The 20,996-nt window shown below is 40.1% G+C and overlaps 1 protein-coding gene across 5 annotated transcripts in view; it reads left to right on the top strand.

Moving 5' to 3' along the window:
• Nucleotides 1–20,996, top strand: part of shank3a (SH3 and multiple ankyrin repeat domains 3a) — an 813,035-nt gene that overhangs the window by 778,885 nt on the left and 13,154 nt on the right. For 4 of the 5 annotated variants that reach the window (XM_052034268.1, XM_052034267.1, XM_052034271.1 and 1 more), the window contains one exon: nt 19,600–20,165. In XM_052034268.1, coding sequence (XP_051890228.1) covers nt 19,600–20,155 — 556 coding nt within the window. In that variant the 3' untranslated portion in view covers nt 20,156–20,165. Of the gene's footprint in view, nt 1–19,599; nt 20,166–20,996 lie in introns of those variants that run through there. The other variant, XM_052034272.1, reaches the window with a different exon arrangement.

Raw genomic sequence — 20,996 nt, 5'->3', positions numbered from 1 at the left:
TAACCCCAAAACTAAACTCAGTGTGTGTGTGTGTGGCAAATTTCCCAATCTCCAAGTCCAGGAATAATTCTCTTCAAAGTTCAGTTCAGCAAGCCGTAAGGTGAAACATGAGCAAAGGCTTCTTCAACAACCACAGTTGACTGAAGATAAGACGTAGATATAGAGAGAGAAAATAGAGATTACGAAATCCAAATGTTCCACAATGGAACCCATACGACACCTCAGTGTCTACTCAGCAGTGACTACTCCACCACATCTGCCTCACCCCGAAAGGCACTCGAATCGTGGCCGTCCACACAAATACCTGCTTCCTTCTACAGGTCAGCAACAAAGTGAACTCCACTGCTTTGTTCCGAAATATCTACCGCCCCGAAAAGCATCTGAGATGTGGCCGTCCACACAAATACCTGTTTCCCTCCACAGGTTAACGACAAAGTGGACTCCACCGGATTACTCCAATCGTCCATACGTGGATTTTAGTGACAGACACAGTTACTTTTTTTCATCCATCAATAGAGAGTAGCAGGCTGATGTCTCCCTCTCTCTCTTCTCTGACTGACTCCGACTGACTGCTTCAAAAACGTCATTACGTCCTTTATCTTCTGTTGTCGTCAGCACGCCCCACACACACACACACACACACACACACACACACACACACACACACACACACACACACACACACACACACTATGCTTTATCTTAAAGGGACATTCACCAATAGTAACCTAGTTCATAACAGTATTTATTTTTCTAGTAAAAATAGCTCAATTATGAAACAAAATTAAACAGAAAGACACCTTCATCTTTGACGATTCAAGAGTTTATTTCTGCCACTTGCTCTGCCATCTAAGGCCAACAAAAGACTGCTGGAGTCTGTTTGGCAAACCTCCGAGTCCAATAAGTCATACTATTCCACTCATTCTCTCTCTGTCTCGTAGACCTGTCAATTACTTCTTTCATGAGAAGAACTTTTTAGCTCCTTCTTGAATGTGCTGAACTATTACCCTTCACTGTCTTCACAAGCAGCCTGCCCTCCTATAAGTCCCCTAAACTCCAGGGTGGATATTGAATTTCTCTGATAGCAGAAATAAACGTGGAACTAAAAATCAAGAATGAAGTAAAATGGGTGCCAGTTTCACCATCAGTTTTGCACTTCTGCAGTTATGACAGATACCACATAATTAAATCCACATTTGTTAAAAATCAAAAAACTGCTGATGCTAGAAATCTGAAATAAAAAAAATGAAAAAAATGGTGGAAACTTGTTACTGGAAATGCTGAGTGTTTCCATTGTTTTTTGTTTTTCCATTACACATCCTGTGGGTTCGAAACAGAAAATGCTGAAAATACTCAACAGGTCAGGCACTATCTGTAGAAAGAGAAACAGAGTTAAGGTTTCAAATCATAGAACCTTGGTCAGAAAGAATGAAAACAATTTTAAGTTGCAGAGAAGATGGGGAAAGGATGAATAGGACAAAAGGAAGATCTCCAACATTAGCTTCAACAAGATTCCACCAGCAAACACACCTCCCCACCCCCCCCCCACCCCAACTTTCAGCATTCCCTTTTCAGCTCCCTGGTCTGCTTATCTGTCCCCAACAACCACTCCTTTTCTTACATTACATTCTCATGCAACCATAGGAAATGCAACATCTGTCCTTTTACCTCTTCCCTTCCAACCATCCAGTGATTCACTTGAACTTCTTCCAGTCTAGTATACTGGATTTCATGTTCACAATATGGTCGTCACTATGTCAAAGAAACCAAATGCAAATTGGATGACCACTTTGCAGAGCATATGTATTTAGTCAGCGGGGGTAACTCAGAGCTCCCTGTTGTCTGCCACTTTAATTCCTCCACCCAATCCCACTCTGATTTATTTGTCTGTGGCTCCCTGCACTGTTATAACAAGGCCCAACATAAGCTTGAGAAAGAGCACCTCATCCTGGCAAGTTGTAAACCTCCAGACTCAATATTGAACTCTACAAATGCAAGTGACTTGCTTTCTTTGTCTGGATCAGAACTGGCCGTTTCTGCTGCAAGCCTGCGATAATGGCTCAGTAGTTCTCTCTCCTTTAGCACGACCCGAACTGTTGAGCACATGGCACAGCTGGCATTTTGCAACGTTGATGTTCTTTGTTTGTACTCTTAATCTCTAACTGCCCCCATTTCATTCTTTTGATTCATCTTCTCTCTCTTTAACTGCCACTATTAACTCATTGACCAATTTATCTCCATAGCAACCCTGGCTCACACTATCAGAGATATTCTTTTGACCTATCTGTCACTCCCCCATCTTCCCTGCAATTTTAGACTGATCTGATGAGTTTTTGCAGCATTTTCCTTTTTTTTAATTTCAAATTTCCAGCATCTGCAGTTTTTTTCTGATTTTCATTCCATGGTACTTGATGTACAGCATAGATATGATGGGCCAAAGGTCCCATTTCTGTGCTATTTGCCTTTATAACTCTATTTTACCTTAACACTATGGTAAATTTAATAAGATTTCCCCTCTGTTTCCTCTGATCCTCCCCATTCTCGAGGTACATCATTCCTGGTACCACTTCTAATTGTCCTTCTTTGCAATACCAGCTTGTTCCCACTATTAATACAGTGATCAGAACTGTACATAATAAACCCTGTGGACAGTCCTGACCCTACCTTTAATTCCAACCATCTGCTCAATTTTAAAATTCTTGGCATTAGCAACACTCTGTACAATCGCCATTCTTCTGATCTATTTTTGGACTTGAATTTTTCAACTTTTATTTTTGGTTTTGTTCAAGGGTATTTTTTCAGATTATATTGGTATTCATAAAGTCAGATATATTCAGTTATGAAAGCACTAAGAAGATACATTAATGTTTGATATCTATAACACACATCTAAATCCATGTCAGAAACCAACAATAATTACAGACCAGTTCAGGTGTTATCTCTATTTCTATTATTCATTGGAAGGTAGTTCTCATTTTCTTGTGTATAGTAGTGAACACCTTTTGGTTTTTACCCCATTGGAACAATTAAAACTCCATTTATCTTCCCATGTCCCTAGAGCATTGTCTGTTTTTTTGAATCCTTCCATGGTCTTGCCACTTTCCATCCATACCGTCTTCTTCAGCCTTTTTTCACTTCCTCTATTCCACTAACCCTACCCCTTGCAACCCAGCGCTGTAATTTTCCTCACCATTGGTGGGAGAGCCTTTGGTAGCATGTACTTGGAAATACCCTCACTGTAACTCACTTTTTCCAAATCTCATGCTCTTCCTTTAAAAGGGGCCTCAAAGCACCTTCGCGGACATTTCCTAAAACTTCCTTTCCCTGGCTAAAGTCCATTTTTTATTTGTCAGTTTATGAAATGCTTTAGGGTAATCTACAAGCAAAGGTGTTATATCAATGCATACAGAAAATGCTCACTGGGATAGGGCTGCATTTGTGGAAGAAGAAACAGAGTTAATGCATCAGGTCAATGACCTATCATTAGATCTGGGAAGAGGTAGATGTAAACTAGTTGCAAATTGCTGAGAGAGGGAGATGGGCAGGAGAGAACAAAAGGATAAAACCTATGGTAGAGCTGAATACAGGAGAGATTAAATGACAAAAGGGATAATGGTGCAAGGGGAAAGAGGGTGGTAATGAGACAAGTAAAGAAACAAAATCAAGGCTCAGAGAAGTGGTTATTGCCCAAGATTATTTAATACACTGTTGAATAAATATGTCATGTTGAAAAATTAAGATGCTGTTCCTCAAACTTCATTTAAACTATATCGGGCTGCAGACAGAAGGATTTCCAATTTCAGTTTCCACATTATTTTAATTCCCCGTCCCAATTCCACTCTGACATCCCTGTCCTCTACTTTCTATAATTTTCTGATGAATGTGAATGTTAAATTCCTGCAAGATACCTCGTTTTTCAACTAAACACATTTACAATCTGCCAGACTCAACCATTGCAGTAAAATTGAGTTACACTATCATTGGTGGTATTTATATCCCCTCTAAGCTATAACTTGTTTCCATCGCTACTACCCCCTTTTTCACCTTGCATCATCATCTCTTTTGATTTATATTTTATCCTTTCTACTTTCACAGACGTCTTCCATAGCTCTTTCTACCACTCAAAATTTATTTATCTCTAACCATATCCAGTTCCAGTGAAAGATATTTTATTTGAAATGTGAATCCTGTATCCTAACCAAGCCTGCCTCTGTCCTCAAAACAATCTTAAAATACGGGGATTACAGCATAACGATTGTGATCAACAAATTCTTCCCTCCCTGAGGTCAAACAATGCTCGCTCTCTGAGACTGGTTAAATTTGCTCAGACTAGTGACTGCCAATCATGTTTTGAAAGATTAAGCACTGCACTATTGAGGACGTTACCCACTGGATCAGATTCAGGTACAATTGTTTCACAAATATGGCTCTGAAACCATGGTCAGAGGTGTGTAAGAGCAGCCCAATGGAAAAGGAACTCTTTGATTTTCCCCATGGAGTACTGATTCTTCATAACAACCCCTTTCCATGGCAATATGGTTGAGAATCATCATTGAGAGTGAGGAATCATGGATAACACACATAAACCATGATGTATTCATACTGCCCCACATTGTGCCATCTCTCCCTCTTTACCCTACATCAAAATACATACTATTTCTGATAGGAGAAAGGAGCCTCCCATTCATAATGGAGGGTACTTTCTCACTGAGAGACCCCAGTTAGATATTATGTGCAGATCACCATTGAAGTTGGAAGAAAAAGAGGAATTAAATACAGTAAAAATAGATCATCTGCAGCATACTTGTTTTTAAAGTGATAGATTACAGAAGAATGAAGAAGGTTTAAGGAGGTATTAAACCCAGAGACTGTGGTAGTTGGAACTGAATGATTGAGATGAAAAGATAAAGGGTAGACAGAGGGTAGTGGTGCAGGGGACTTATTCTGACTGAGGGTCTGTGACCAATGGTGTCCTGCAAGGATCTGTGCTGGGGCCTCTGTTGTTTGTAATGTGTAACTGATTTGGAGAAAAATGTAAATTTGATGGCAGAATATAGTATAAATGGTAAGACTCTTGGCAGTGTGGAGGATCAGAGGGATCTTGGGGTTCGAGTCCATAGGACGCTCAAAGCAGCTGCACAGGTTGACTCTGTGGTTAAGAAGGCATATGGTGTATTGTCCTTCATCAATCGTGGAATTGAATTTAGGAGCCGAGAGGTAATGTTGCAGCTATATAGGACCCTGGTCAGACCCCACTTGGAGTACTGTGCTCAGTTCTGGTCGCCTCACTACAGGAAGGATGTGGAAGCCATAGAAAGGGTGCAGAGGAGATTTACAAGGATGTTGCCTGGATTGGGGAGCATGCCTTATGAAAACAGGTTGGGTGAACTCGGCCTTTTCAGCTTGGAGCAAAAGAGGATGAGGGGTGACCTGATAGAGGTGTGTAAGATGATAGGAGGCATTGATCGTGTGGATAGTCAGAGATTTTTTCCCAGGGCTGAAATGGTTGCCACAAGAGGACACAGTTTTAAGGTGCTGGGGAGTAGGTACAGAGGAGATGTCAGGGGTAAGTTTTTTTACTCAGAGAGTGGTGAGTGTGTGGAATGAGCTGCCGGCAACGGTGGTGGAGGCGAATATGATAGGGTCTTTTAAGAGACTTTTGGATAGGTACATGGAGCTGAGAAAAATAGAGGGCTATGGGTGACCCTAGTAATTTCTAAGTAGGGACATGTTCGGCACAGCTTTGTGGGCCGAAGGGCCTGAATTGTGCTGTAGGTTTTCTATGTTTCTATGTAAATGGTCAGATCAGCAAATTTGCAGACAACACAAAAAGTTAGTGGAATTGCAGAGAGTGAAGAAGGTTGTCAAAGGATACAGCAAGATATGAAATCAGTTGGAAATTTGGCAGAGAAGTGGCAAATTGAGTTTAATATGGACAAGTGTGATGTCTTGCAGTTTGGGAGTTCAAGTGCAAGAGGAAAGTATACAGTAAATGTCAGGACCCTTAGGAGCACTGATGTACAAAGGGATCTTAGAGTGCAAGTCCTTAGCTCCCTGAAAGTGACAACTAGTGTGGATGTGCTGGTACAGAAGGTATACTTGCCTTCATCAGTCAGGGCTATAGGTACAAAAGTTGGCAAGTCATGTAACAGCTCTATAAAACTTTGATTAGGCCACATTTGGAGTATTGTGTCCAGTTCTGGTTGCCAGACTACAGAAAGGATGTGGAGGCTTTGGAGATGGTGCAGACGAGGTTCACCAGAATGTTGCCTGGATTGAAAGTATTTGCTGTAAGGAGAGGTTGGACAAACTTGGATTGTTTTCGCTGGAGTGCAGGTGACTGAAGGACAACCTGATGGAAGTATATAAAATTAAGAGAGGAATAGATAGGGTAGATAGACAGAGTCTTTTTCCCAAACTGGAAATATCAAATACCAGAGGGCATAGGTTTAACATGACAGGGGAAAGTTAGAGGAAATTTATCAAAGCAAGTTTTTTACACATAGGGTGGTAGGTGCCTGGAATGTGCTGCCAGGGGAGGTGGTGGAAGAAGATATGACAACAACATTTAAGAAGCATTTAGACAGACACATGAATAGGCAGATACAGAGAAGGTGCAGGAGGGACGAATAGGACAAAGGGAATGGAGGGGTGTGGACTTTATGCAGGCAGATGGGATTAGTTTAGATTGGCGTCGTGGTCATCACAGATGTCATGGGCCAAAGGGCCTGTTCCTGTGCTGTACTGTTCTATGTTCTAGATTTATTAGCCATGACAAAAGTTGTGAATTCCAGACCTCCCACCTGGAGCTGACCTTTGCTGCTGGCATAATCTTTGGAAGAGAAATATGATCAAAAGAATTAAAAATAAATTGACCGTAGACTTGATATTTGTGAATTGCCTTGTCTTTCAAGTACATCTAACTTTATTAATTTTTTTCCATAATTTTATACAAGGCACAATGAAATGGATGCTGTGAGAAATGGACTTTTTCTACAGGCATATTGTCCGGGCGGTGATGAGTGGAAAGTGTATTGCCTTAAAATCCATCCAATTCAAGACAATTAAGCTGTCACTCGATGGATGCCAGTAAAATTTGTGACCTCACATTCCAGATGAAAAACAGGATAGGGGAGAACATTTGCCATAAGGGAACTTGGGGGGGCGGGGGAAACCTGATAGAAGTTTACAAAATTATGAGATATAGACAGGGCAGATAGTAAGAATTTTTTTCCTGTGGCAGAAGTGTCTAAGATTAAGGGGGCATAGGTTTAAGGTGAAAAGGAAGAGATTAGGGGACATGAGAATTTTTCACCCAGAGGATATTTGCAATCCAGAACACACTGCCTGAGAAGGTGTTGGAGGCAGGTACTCTCACCACATTTACGAAGCATCTAGATGAACATTTAATTGACCAAAGCATAGTTGGCTGCGGACCAAGTACTGGTAAATGGGATTAGTATTGATAGAGTGTTTGCAATCCAGAACACACTGACTGAGAAAGTGTTGGAGGCAGGTACTCTCACCACATTTACGAAGCATCTAGACGAACATTTAATTGATCAAAGCATAGTTGGCTGCGGACTAAGTACTGGTAAATGGGATTAGTATTGATAGAGACTTGATGACCGACATAGACACGGTGAGCCGAAGAGCCTATTTCTCGGCTGTATGACTCTATGATTCTATCTGGCATTAACACTACATTGTTGATTCTCTGAGCATCACACCCACCAGTATAACTCCTCTTCCTTCTTGGAATCACTCTGTACAAGCATGTTAAGTTCCAAGGAGAGACATAGAAAGTTGAGCTGATTTCTTTTCAAAAGAAACTTTGCATTGGCCTAATGGAATTTTTAAAATCCAAAGGGAATTACTAAAGTTGATCAAGGTAAATTGTTCATAATGATAAATGGGTCAAAAACTAGAAAATACTGGTTAAAAATAAGGGATATGGAGTATGTAAGGAAATGAAAGGGAACATTAGCATCGTGTAACAATTGAGTCCTGGAGTCAGGACACCAGAGCAAATCTTGCTGACTTTGACCACTGTTTCTGAAAGGAATTACTGATGTTCAGCTAATCGAGTATGTCCCAGACTAACAGATGGTGCCAAGTCAGTCATTATGTTTGGACTCAAACAGGGAAGCCTTGTCTTTCACTGGAGAATTGCCTCTCTGATGCCACACCAGGTCAGAGACCCCATTCATTTCAAAGGGACATGTAAGTAATTTTGTAATAAAAATCGAAAATGCCGGAAACACTCAGCACATGTGGAAAAGAGAAACATAATTAACTTTACAGGTTGAATAACCTTTTTCAGAACTGGGAAAAAGAAAAAAAAGTTTTAAGATACAGTGAAGGTGCGGGAGGGATGAATAGGACATAGGGAATTTCTGTCATATGTAGAGGTCAGAATTAACATGGGGATGAGTGAGAACAAAGAGGGTGACAACAAAGTGTGATGTGTTTCAAAGAACAGGTTGAGGTGTGCTAATGAAGGGAGTGGGGGCATGGAAATTGAGCCAATATCACAGACAGATGACTACAGCAAAAATGGCTGGTTCTGATATAGACAGAGAGAAGTTGGAGAATTTGATTTTGATTTCAGAAGGCTGTAACGGAAGAATGTGTTGGGCCTTATTATAGCAGTGCAACAGTGCAGGAGATTGCAAACGGATAGGTCAGAGTGCAAGTGGGGTAGAAAATGAAAGTGGCAGGTACAGGAAGCTCAGTGTCACGTTTGCGGACTGAAAACAGTCTGCAAAGTGGTCACCCAATCTGTTTCTCCAATGTAAAGGAGATCACACTGAACACCAAATCTAGCACACTAGATTGAGGTGTATGGTGAGTTGGGAGTCAGAGATGTGGTAGATCATGGTCTTGAAGAAAATGCTGAGAAGATATTTTGGAGAGATATGGTAAGGGTGGAGTTGAAGACAGAGATATAGTGAGAATGTGTGGGAAAGGGATATGCTGAGCAAAAGCAATTGAAAAAATAATGGTTAAAGGAGAGGGTGATGCGGTATATTTGAAGAAAATGGTGAGAATGTGGGACTAAAAGAAATGGTGAGCAGATAGTGTTAAGAGATATAGTGAGTAGTTAGGCTTGAGAGGTACATTAAGAATGTGAGTATGAAAGATATGGTGTGAAGCCAGAGTGGAAGAAAATGGTGAGAAGGTTTGGGTTAAGAGATATGATGAGGCAGTGCAAATTGAAGGATATGAACAAGAGATGTCCAGAGACCGATATCGCACAAGGGGAAACTGTTGCTGAGAGAGATCTATCCAACTAATTAGATTCTCCTAATCATTCCCCATAGACCTGAAAATCTTTCCAATTACTACCTAGTTGCTTTGTAAAAATTATTGCTTCCACCATGCTCAGATCGTGCATTCCTCATCTTCTCATCTTTCTTTGGTTATACAAATGGTTTAAAGGAGACTTTATTGAAAGATATATGCTCAACAATAATTCTTCACCTCTGCACATATCTTTATTAAAAATAGTTTGTAGCCTCAAAATTCCAGTAATGATGCACCTCTGGAAAGAACGATGAGTGTAACACTCTCCTTATTAGACATTTAAATGTTTTTATTATTTTTCTGTTGTCTCCAAATGAACTCTGAACCCCAATATTATCAAACAAAGAAAATCAAATCCTTTTATTCAGATGTTTAATATAAAACAGTTAGCAGTAAATTGTCTTATAACATCCACAATTCAGCATACACTGTAAAAGGATAATTCTAATATTGAAACTTGAATAAATATATCCTATTTTCTTCACCTAGTACTCATTCTATACTGAGAATACCCCTTTCCCCAACAACTGACAATTGCCAGAAATACCAATTCATGACTCCACAGAGAACGAAGAATAATGACCCTGCTTCACTGGTGAAATGCACATGCAGATGTCCACAGATGAAATTTGATGTTGGCAAAAAAAGATAAATCTTACAAGCATCAGTAGTAATTCAGAGCTCTAACATTTCGGTTCCTATATTTGGAAATACCTTCCTCCCCACCCAAACTGGCAATGAATTCTGACAATTCCTTCCCATCCCAATACTCTTACTATAATAGTCAAATGAACAAATTCTTGACACCCCCCCCCCATCCAAGGAAACCCCTCTGACCTCTAGTATTCTACTCCAAATCTGCTCAGTACAATTCTCAAGAAATCCTTTCCCCCACCCTTTCTACAGTCTCATATTCCCATCACAATGAGCCAAGAAGCATGGCCTAATGCCACTCCAGCTTTTCCCTCAATTACCATTCTACTCACCTCTCACTGTTAGATCCAGTTATCCTCTTGCCTTCCAACCCTTTGGACCTAAAAACAAAATGGGAGAGGTAGTGAAAAGATTATGTTGAACGCTGTTGTAAGCAGCTATGGTTTAAGGATATATAATGAGAAGGTGGGGTTAAGTGAAATGGTAAACAAGTGGGGTTGAAAGGTATATTGAGAAAGTGTGGAGCTATAAAAATGAGGAATTGGTTAGGGAATCTAAGAACTAACTCAACATAGGAGGGTGGAGATGATGTGAAAGAAAGAAAACTTACATATGTGTAGGGACATTCCAAAGCAGTTTACACTCATTCATATATCTATGGTGAGAAATCTAAATAATGAGGTGGGGGTAGGACGAGATGCTTTCATACATTTCAGGATATTGCAACAGAAGAATATGGACAAAAGGTAGATTTGAACAAAAGGGAGAAGGTAAAGTTGAGGGAAAAGTTGAAACAGCGAGAAAGAGATTTGAGAAAAAAAAGAGTTGACAGAAGGATGAGAAGGTGGGGTTGTGGATAGTAGTGAGAAAGGTGAGTTGAAGAAATAGATGAAATATGCAGTTGATGGAATTAGTGAGAAGTTGAAGTTGAGTGAAAGGTTTTGAAGGTAGAGTTGAGGGAAAGAGTAAGAAGATATGTTTTAAAGAGAGTGAGAAAGGGGGATTTTGAGACGGTGAACTCAAAGGACTAGAAAATGTGTGAGTCAAAATATGGTGAGAAAGTTTAATTCAAGGATATGGTGAGAAAATACAGCAAGCTATATAGGGAAAAGGTGGGGTTAAAGGGGACCGATTAAAGGGGTCAGATTGAAACACGTAGTGAGAAAAATTCCACAGTCTGAGGAAGACGGAAGGAAATGAGGAGTTCCACAGTGTGAGGAAAATGGAAAGTTCTGCAGTTTTAGGGGAGAGAGGGAGATGTGAGGAATTTCACAGTTTGAGAAGAGACGAAGAAGGCTGAGGAGTTCCATAATTTAAGGGAGGTGAAGAATTCAACAGATAGGGATAGTGATAAGATTATTCATTGTCAGTAGTGCAGATGTAAAGATGTGGAAATAGATTGGAGTTCCAGTGATATGAAAATGCATTCGTACATGGATATTCCAAAGCAGTTGACAGCCAATGAAGTATTTTTGCATTGTAATCATTGTTGTAATGTAGGTAACGTGGCAGCCAATTTGCATGCAGAAATTTCCCAGTAAGTGAAATAGATTGATAAATAAATATTAAAGAACATTAGGAGAATTTTCCTACTCTTCGAATCGTACTAAAGGATAATTTATAAATAATTGACAGGGCACATTGATATCTCATCCAAAAGATGGCTCTTCTAAAACTGTGATGCCCTCAACATTGCAATGGGTTGTCAATCCAGATTATCTGCTCCAGATTATCTGCCAAAACTGGTCCTAAACCTATAACCTTGGATTTAAGAAGTGATTGTGTAACCATTGGGTCAAGGTGATGTAGGTTAGAGCAAAAGATGATGTGATAAATCTCACTGCTAATTCTTAGAAATACCATGACTTATAAGGAGGCTACTCGGCCTGCAGTGTCCATGCCAGTTCCCAGGGGAGCAGATCCATGAGTCCCATTCCTCTCTCCTTATTTCCCTGAAACCTGCAACTTATTTTCTCTCTCTCCCTAACACCTTCCCATCAATTTCCCTTTACCCAAACTTATTTGCCTAAACTTACTGATAATTTACAGTAGCCAATTAACCTACCGGCACATCCTTGGGATGTGGGAGAAAGCTGGAGCACCGTGAGGAGACCCATATGGTCTCAGAGAGAATGTGCAAATTGAGTGAGAGCTTTCAGTTAGTTTGATAAATAAACCTTTCATTTTTTTTCTGCCTTTAATGTAGTAAAACATTCCAAGGTGGTTCAACTGAGCATTATGCAACAAAATTTGACAAGGTACTGTACAAGATTTTGGGATGGATAGATCATTGATTTCAGTTTTAAAGAATGTCTTAAAGGTAGAGAAAGAAGTAGAGAGGCAGAAAGATTTTGAGGAAGGATTACACAGTTTACAGCTCATGGACCTGAGACCACAGCTACCAAGGGATGTTCTGATTAGAGTTATGGATTGGTGGAGCCAGAAATAGGGAAGCACAGAGATCCTGAAAGGATTGTAGCCTTGGTGAATTTTGCAGAAGGTTTAACTTCAATATTGGGCCTCTAAAAGTTGAAAAATAGGTTGGGGAGTTTCTAAAACTGACTGCACGGAAAAGGGTAATGTAAAATGCAGAGCAAAATGCAGAGTGGGCCAGGGAGCCAGAATCAATCAATGGATCAGTCAATATTTTTCATGTATCGAGTTCTATTAGCTTGGTGTTAGTGATTTTTGTTTTGAGACCCACTGTCCCTCCCAGTCCCATGTTCTCAGCAAACTCAGGAGAGCTGCAACACTATGACAGGCCTGTTTTTACAATTTCCCCAGAAAAGGAAAAGAATGATGATCCCATTGTTCTGTTCAGCATTTCCAATTTACTGGAATGCCTTCACTTAAACAAAGAACAGCAATGATTCATGTGATGGTTAATAATCCACAAATGAGAATGGTCTTGAATGGCATTGATCTCAGCACAATCAATAACCCAGAACCAGGCAAGGCTCTGAATGGCACTCTCTCAATTCAGTCATGTGGAGCTACAAGTCTATCAAAGATGAAGGTAGGGTAGGATACAACTGTAAAGCAGTTGTAAAACAGGTATCAATGGTATTGACGCATAACTCACCATTTAAGACAAAGAGATTGAATACCGTAAAAAAACAGAATAATAAAGGCACTGATTCAATGATATTTCCAGTCTCACACCTCACCACAGACAATGGCATCATCTTGATAATGGAACATCTCTGAAAGAAATTCAATATAAGTTATGGAAAAGAAATGGCTGGTGATATTTTTGAGCTTTATCTATAAAGTAGCGCATCCTTACATGAATCTTTCCATTATAATGTGTAACTATTGCGTCTGTGTGTGAAATGTTTAGCATGAGCCTCCTTTTATTGGATGCACCATTCACAGAGAACATACCATGGCTTTGGCTGTTTAAAGATTTTGGCTGCTAACATTTGCCTCATTTGCCACCACAGAATTTTAGGATCAGATTAGACTTGTTTCAAAATTCCTTCAGATCTCAACTCCTTTCTCCTTTCTTACTTTTAACATTGATGCAAAAGGATAATAATACTCCGTGTTTGACTGCTGGAGCCAACAAACTTGGATCCCTGGTGTTACATGTGCCACACAGTCCAACTCAGTGCCAGACACAAAGTTAAAACAGCTTTGACAGTTGACAAGATCATAGTGAGCTGGATGACTGGATGGAAAATTGATGCCTCTATTTGTAATTAATTTCGGGAGTGTCCTCCTCACAAAGATAAATAAACTATTCAGTCTGTTCTTCCATAGAAGATTTTGCTAGAAAAAGCAAAGATAGACACTATCAATAAAGTGGCACAATTCTAAAGGGAGTGCGTAAATTTTTGAAAGTAACAGGACATATTGATCGAATGTTTAGTAAAGCAAATGGAATCCTGGATTTCAAAGGGGCTCAGAGGGTCCTTCTGTTGACCCTATATAAAACATTTACCAGGCCACAATGGCACTTCTGCATTTATTTCCGGTCACTATATTTTATGAAAAACATGGAAGTTTTTCAGAGAATACAGAAAAGATTTACTAGGAATGTTCCAGGATGAGGGATTTCAGCTTCAAAGTTACACTGGAAATGCTGGAGGTGCTCTTGAAGCAATGGTTGAGAGGAGATTTGACAGACCTATTCAAGAATCATGATGGATTTGAATAAGCCTTTCCAATTAGTGGTGGTTCAAGGGCTAGGGGACATACATTTCAAGTGATGGGGAAAAGATAGAGTGAGAAACCTTCTCATGCAGATAGTGGTTATGACCTGAAACTCACTGTCTGTAATAGAGTCAATGAGAGCTTTCAAAATGGAATTCAATTGGCATTTGAAGAAAAATCTCTGGGACTAGAACTCACTGGATTGCTCTACAAAAAGCCTGAACTGATTCGAAATCTTTAGGCCAAATGACCTCCTATGATGTGACAATTCCATGAGAATCCCCACTACTACATTAAAATTCATGTTTACCTCCCAAGTTCCCATTCAAAGAACTGCTTGGGTATCAATCCATAATTCCTGTAGTCTACACATAATGCAAATTAATGACTTTCGTTGTAGTTCCCAAAAGCTGCACAACATGTAACTGCCCATTAACTTGCTCCTGAGAAGACAGAGGCTAAGGGACATTGTCAGACTAGGTATAACAGAACATGATGTGTGCATGCATTAAGGAACTAAATTCCCTTTAGTGTGACTTATTTCCCTGATTCTTGGCTCTAAGCCCAGAAACATATCCCAGGCAAATTATGTTTTAACTCCTTGTACATACTTCCAAACTTTCATAAGATCATAAAGTATAAAAGGAAGTCATTTTGCCATGAAGTTAAATGAGACACCCAGTTAATCTTAGTTCCTTCTGCTTTATTATTAACTCTGCAATGTTTTTCCTTTACAATTATGTATCCAATTCTCCTTTGCAAAGCTTCTATTGAAACCACTTCCAACACTTTTACAAATAGAGCATTACGAATCGTAACAATTCTCTGCTTGGAAGAACCTTTCCATCCTCTCTCTGGTTCTTTCACGAATTATCCTATATCTGTTCTTTCTCGTGCTCAACACTTCTGCCATAAAAATGTTGCTGAGAGATTCAACTGCAAGTCACTTTTTTCCAGGACACTTCTGGGAGCCAGTTACCCTTGTGCCACTGACACAACTTTTACTTTCGAACACATAGGATGATGTCATTCAGCAGGCATTGCTCTTTTGGAGGATTGCAGGGGAGCTTGGATTATGTCCCCCTGAGGGACTATTTCTGGGTACACCCAAAATAAGTAATCAGATTGGATGTTCATTTAATCTTTCTGGTGCTCCACCTCACACTGTACCAAAACTGCCCAGCCTCCATCCCCCTGATATTGGTCAAAACGCTGCCATCCACTGATGCACTCTAGTCTCCCTATCTCATGATGCTTTGTGCTCCATTTGAGGCCTTGCTGTCCAGTCCTACCTCATTGTCAGCATGAGAATGTGATCTTCCCCTTTCCCTCCATCACTCCTCCAATTCAAGCACTGGGCTACGATTCCTGTCTCCGCCTGTCCCCACTCAGGGCACAAGGCCGACTGTTCGTTTCCTGTTGGGGCTTGGATGCAACTAAAGTTGGAAGCAAGAGGTCAAAAACTAAAATGTTCATGATGTAGCATTCACCTGTTAAATCTCCTCTTAACTATCTACAGAAAACAACACTGGTCCAGTCTTTAAATCTAACAGAAGTGCCACATCCCTTGTACTACTGTAGTTAGCGTCCTCTACATCATCTATAAGGCCTTGACCATGCCTAAAGTGTGTGTCCATTAATGGGCACAAAACACCATCCTGGGGTTAACTAATGATTTATGTAGGTCCAGCATAACTTACTGTTTTCATCTATTTATAAAGTTCAGGATCGCACCTCTTTTGACATGTTAACCTGCTATGCCATCTTCACATGATTCACCAGGTCTCTGTATTCCTGCATCCTCTTCATAATTGATTTGATGCTATTCCATTTGTTTTTGATTCAATTTTCTTTAAATCATTTAAGACAATTCCAGAATCTGGCAAACTCAGTGACGGAACATTGTTTCAAAATACAGGTCCTAAGTGACATTTGGGTGAGTACTGTTAAAAACCACTACAGTCAAGTTCCCTTGGCAGTGGAATTCTAAAACCTGGCACTTAAATTAATGAACCTCATAGTTCTAGGATCTGGCCCCTTTAGCAATAGTAAGATACTTGGCTCCCCAAGAGATAAATGCAAATTCTAGAACCCATTAATTTTTGGCATGAGTAGAGTTCAACAATGTGTTCTGCACACAGCAACAAATTCCTTTTGGCAACATAACTCTCTGTCCTTTGAATTGAATATTGCCCTGGAAGGTAACGCTCCAGATTATGAGTTAAAGTTCGTAAATCCCCTGCAGTCATTCATTCATTTAAATCTCTTTTACCTCATATCCTGAGTTAAGACCAAACTCGTCACAAGCTGTTCATTGCAAGTCTTTGAACTGCAACCAAGGGAAATGCAGGAAGGAAAGCCAGGACTCAGACTCTGAAGTAATGTGAAGCAAGTCTATTATGGAAAGTGTTTACTGTTAGTGTTTGTAGTGGAAATGTCCGGTCATATTCATGGATTGATGCTAACATTTCTCTCTCATTGCCTCTTTTTTTTTCCGCTCACTGTGCATGCGTTGTGGTGCTCTGTCTAGAATCACCTCGAGCCTCAGGAGGGTGAGCAAATTGTGTAAGTGCTCACAACCATTCACCACATCCAAATCCCCTTCTTGGATTTTGTTTTGTCTGGATTCTTTTAATTCCACTGTCTTGTAAACTGTGAATGCTCCCCATGGTGAAGTTGAAACATTGACTGTACTCATTTTGTGCTTGTGTGTGTGTGTGTGTGTGTGTGTGTGTGTGTGTGTGTGTGTGTGTGTGTTTGTTTGTGTGTGTGTGTGTGTGTGTGCGCGCGCACGCGCGCGCGTGCGTGCGTACATGCATGTGTGGATCTGTGTGTATGTATGTGTATATGCGTGTCCTTTTGTGTTTTTTTTTCCCCTTCTAACCCATGGGCTGCCCTCCACCAAGTCAGACAGCTTCTGGTTCCACTCTGTGATTAGATCAAGAGCAGGAAAGTGATAACCATTTATATAAGATGGAAAATTTATATAAGATAAGGAAAATAAGATCAAATCTTTACTTTTAGTATCTGGAATCTCCCTTACAATTCACTGTCACTTGCATATCTTCACAAAATAGCTTTACTCTGCACGCACATTCCCTCCAAATGCTACATGAGACATTGCAGAGGGAGTTTTGCACTCTACCTCAGTATTGCTGCACCTGGCCTGGGAAAGTTTGATGACGCTCAACCACTGGCATTTTCATCATTTTCGTAACTACAAAGACTAGAAACAAAGTTTACAAGTGTGAAATACTCACTGTTAGTGCTAGGCAATAAGAGAAATTAAATTACCATCTGTTGACAAGAATTGGGCATTTGGTAGGGCTTGGAGGAGGTCAAACCCAGAGTGCATTTTTTTTATTTCTATGGTGAAAGCATCACTGGCATTCTGACTCATTAATTCATTCTCTCCATCTCTTCACCTTCCAGTAACCTAGAAACAATTAGATCTCAGGCAAACGCTTCTCTTCCCAGATTCAAAGTGATACTCCCCTCCATCTTTAACCTCAAGTGGTGTTAATATTACTGACAATAACTCCTTTTCTTTGATTTGGGTATCATTTTCTGAATGCAAACTGGCATTGCTGTTGTGATATTCTGTCATGGGGTGGAAGTGGGAGAGCAACCACTTACCATCCACACAAACTTGGAGAATTACCCCGATTGGTCAAAGGCTAAATCTTACCTCAAGCATAATATAACACAATCATACTTTACACTAGTGCACATTTTTTGATAAATGTCATCCTAATCAGTGTCTCAACCAAGATAAATATTTAAGGAGTAAATTTTCCTCTCAAACTTTATTTGAGTTTTATGTTACGTTGTCAACGAGTGCAACAAAATAACTAATAATCAGCAAGGAGATGTAAATAAGTCGGTGGATAGGTGTGCAATGCCCCCTTTACAAATTTGGAAATTCATGTCTTTTAGCTGTATTCCTGATAATGCTGAGTGCTAAGCTCGAATTATTGGATGTTGCGTGTGCTGTGTGCATTATCCCAGCATGAAGTATAGGATACCCTGAGTTATGGTGTTTGGTCTCTTTAAAATAACCTAAAAGCTTGAAGTGGAAGAGGATGGATAGAATGGCTCACAGAATGTGTGGCACAAAGTCCTGAGCTTTTGATGTCAATCATGGATAATTCCCGATCTTGAAAAGTGATCGCTGGGGAAAGCCGGTGGACTGGTTTGGGCTTAGCCAACTCTTGTCTAGTCATCAGTATCACCAAATGGTCCATCCTCTCCTGTACCCTTTAAGGAGTTCAGAAGTCAGTCATCTCATTTGACTATTCTCTTGGATGGATATGCAGTGCGGTGAGGATCAAGTGTGTGGAAAAGGTGACTAAAGTATATCCTAAATTAAGCTTTAACGATTTCAGTTGTTTGGATCTTTCTTGATCACATTTTTAAATGGTAAGGACCTATGCTCGTCTCCCACAAACTAATGCCCTAAAATTCAATCAGTTCTAAACTCAGGCTCCTTAAACCCAGTAACCCGCACCTCCCCACTAACACAGTCCTTCATACAATGCAACTCACAAATTAAACTAATGCAATCTCTCACAATTCTTCCCAGCTTTCAAAACCCACACTCAAACTTTCTATGCTCAAAACTCCCACTACCAATCTGTTCCCATATTCAGTAAACCCACAAAACTGGTGCACTCGTACATTCGTTTCCCATGACATAAGAACCCTCTGTGGTCAATTTACCCCGTTCTCAGTGTGCCTTCATATTCAGCATCCCCATATTTTTGTGTAGCAACACCAAAGTTAAGCTTCTGCACTAATATTCAGAAGCACAAACTATTGATTCAGGATCATGATTACAAATCCCACTATGGGAGTGAGGGAATTTAAATTTAAATAATTTAAATAAATATGCTATTAGTAATGGTGTGCCAAAAATTGTGACCATTAAATGACCTGATTAATGTTTAAAAACCCATCAGATTCACTAATATCCTTCACAGAAGGATATCTGCCAATATGTGATTCCAGACCTAGCAATGTGATTAGCAAGATGCTCAGTTCCAAGGGGTACTTAAGGATGGACTACAAATACTCTCCTTGCCAACAATGTCCACAATCTGTTAACAAAAAAATCCATTCCCAAACCCAGTCACTCAACTATAGTCACCTTTCTCCACACTTAAACTCAGACGACCCTGTTCCATACCCCTTCAATATACTTGTGTAGCAAACATCTATTGACATCAGCCTCAACATCTTTCTCTGGAGAAAGAAGTTCTATATTTCCAGGAAGGACTTTGAATTCAAGCTCTCTCTAGCAGGTATTTTCTGTTGAGTGTGAAAACCCTGTGAAAGTTCCCTCATGTGGAATAGTGAAAGTGCGTAGCTAGCTTCATGATGTAGCCTGATAGATGTTGAGATCTGAGCACGTTGCCTTGGGTGAGTCATTAAGATGAAACCCAGGACACCAACTCCTAATTCTCTATTTTCTCTTTTTGTCTGCAGACTTTTCAGTAGTTTAGGAGAACTGAACACAATATCCCAGCGGAGCTTCGGGGCAACGTTCACCATCCGTCCTGGCTCCAGGCACCCAGTTACCCGAAGGGCTCCAAGCCCTGGGAAACCTGGCGTCGAATCAAGGACAGAAGCCGGCATCAGTTCACCAAGGCCCTCACCACTCTCCACCCCAACACAGACCCCTCCTACCATCCTGAAATCTTCTAGCCTCAACATTCCTCATGAGCCCAAGGAGGTGCGGTTTGTGGTGCGGAGTGCCAGTGCTCGTAGCCGCTCCCCATCTCCCTCTGGTGTTCCCATGCATTCTTTACTCCCGCCCAAACCCTTCTGCCAAAAGCCCATGGTGATGTGGAACAAGTATGACGTAGCAGACTGGCTCGACAGTCTTAACCTATCAGAACACAGAGAGAGCTTCTTACATAATGAGATAGAAGGCTCTCATCTACCTGCCTTGACAAAAGAAGACTATGTGGAACTTGGAGTCACAAGAGTTGGACATCGAATGAACATAGAACGTGCATTAAAACATTTTATTGATAGCTAGCTCAACTGGAGGGGGAGAAGGGAATTTGGGTGGGTAGGGTGGGTCTCAACTGGTCTGGGTCTTCAAGGGGAGGAGGAAGGGGCTATTTTTAAAAAAGAAAAACATTACACTGCACTGAATGGTGGAAAAGGGCAGAGCTAAATCTGAGTGGCGTTGCTATGGTTAATGTTGCATGAATATTATGGGATGTTGCTTGGTGTTGTTCCCACTGAAGCTCGACCAAGGTTCTAATGAGAATCACAATTTTTTGTTTTCTTAGAAAAAGATAAACAAGAAAAAAAATCAGCGAATATTTCATTCCGTTGCCTTTGAATAATAGTTGCTTGGGAAGGGAATCTCTGGCTTTCTTCTTTTAGCCTGCAAATTGGTGCACAAACCTTGAGAGGCAAACAGAAATTCCCTTCAGAATTTGGATGAGTTGTGTTATCTTCAGGAGAATGTTTAAAATAGGTAATCAAACCCAGTCTTTTCTGAATTGTATAAATTTATTTCAAAGTCCCCTATATTCTGAGGCAAGGGGAAGGGTTCAATGATCAATCAAAAATAACAAAGCAAATCAGTGAAACTTCCCCTCCAAGTGCTAGTTTGAGATATAGGGAAACATCTTGGATCTATTCCATCCACAAAGAATACTCATCTTTTTACCAATTATATATTTGAACAAAAATAATATAAAAATGTTTTTATGTTACAATTTTACTAGAACTATACACATATACTATTATAAGAAAATGTTAAATTGAATCTTCCAAACAAATGATTATTAAGATTTCATTTTTCCCACTTTCTCTTGCACATGGTTTTAATGAAGATAGAGTTTTAGTTTTCAGGCTTTAGTGTA

The sequence above is a fragment of the Pristis pectinata genome, chromosome 19 (assembly GCF_009764475.1).
Source record: "Pristis pectinata isolate sPriPec2 chromosome 19, sPriPec2.1.pri, whole genome shotgun sequence".
Taxonomy (NCBI): Eukaryota; Metazoa; Chordata; class Chondrichthyes; order Rhinopristiformes; family Pristidae; genus Pristis; species Pristis pectinata.
This window is presented reverse-complemented; position numbering and strand designations above follow the sequence as displayed.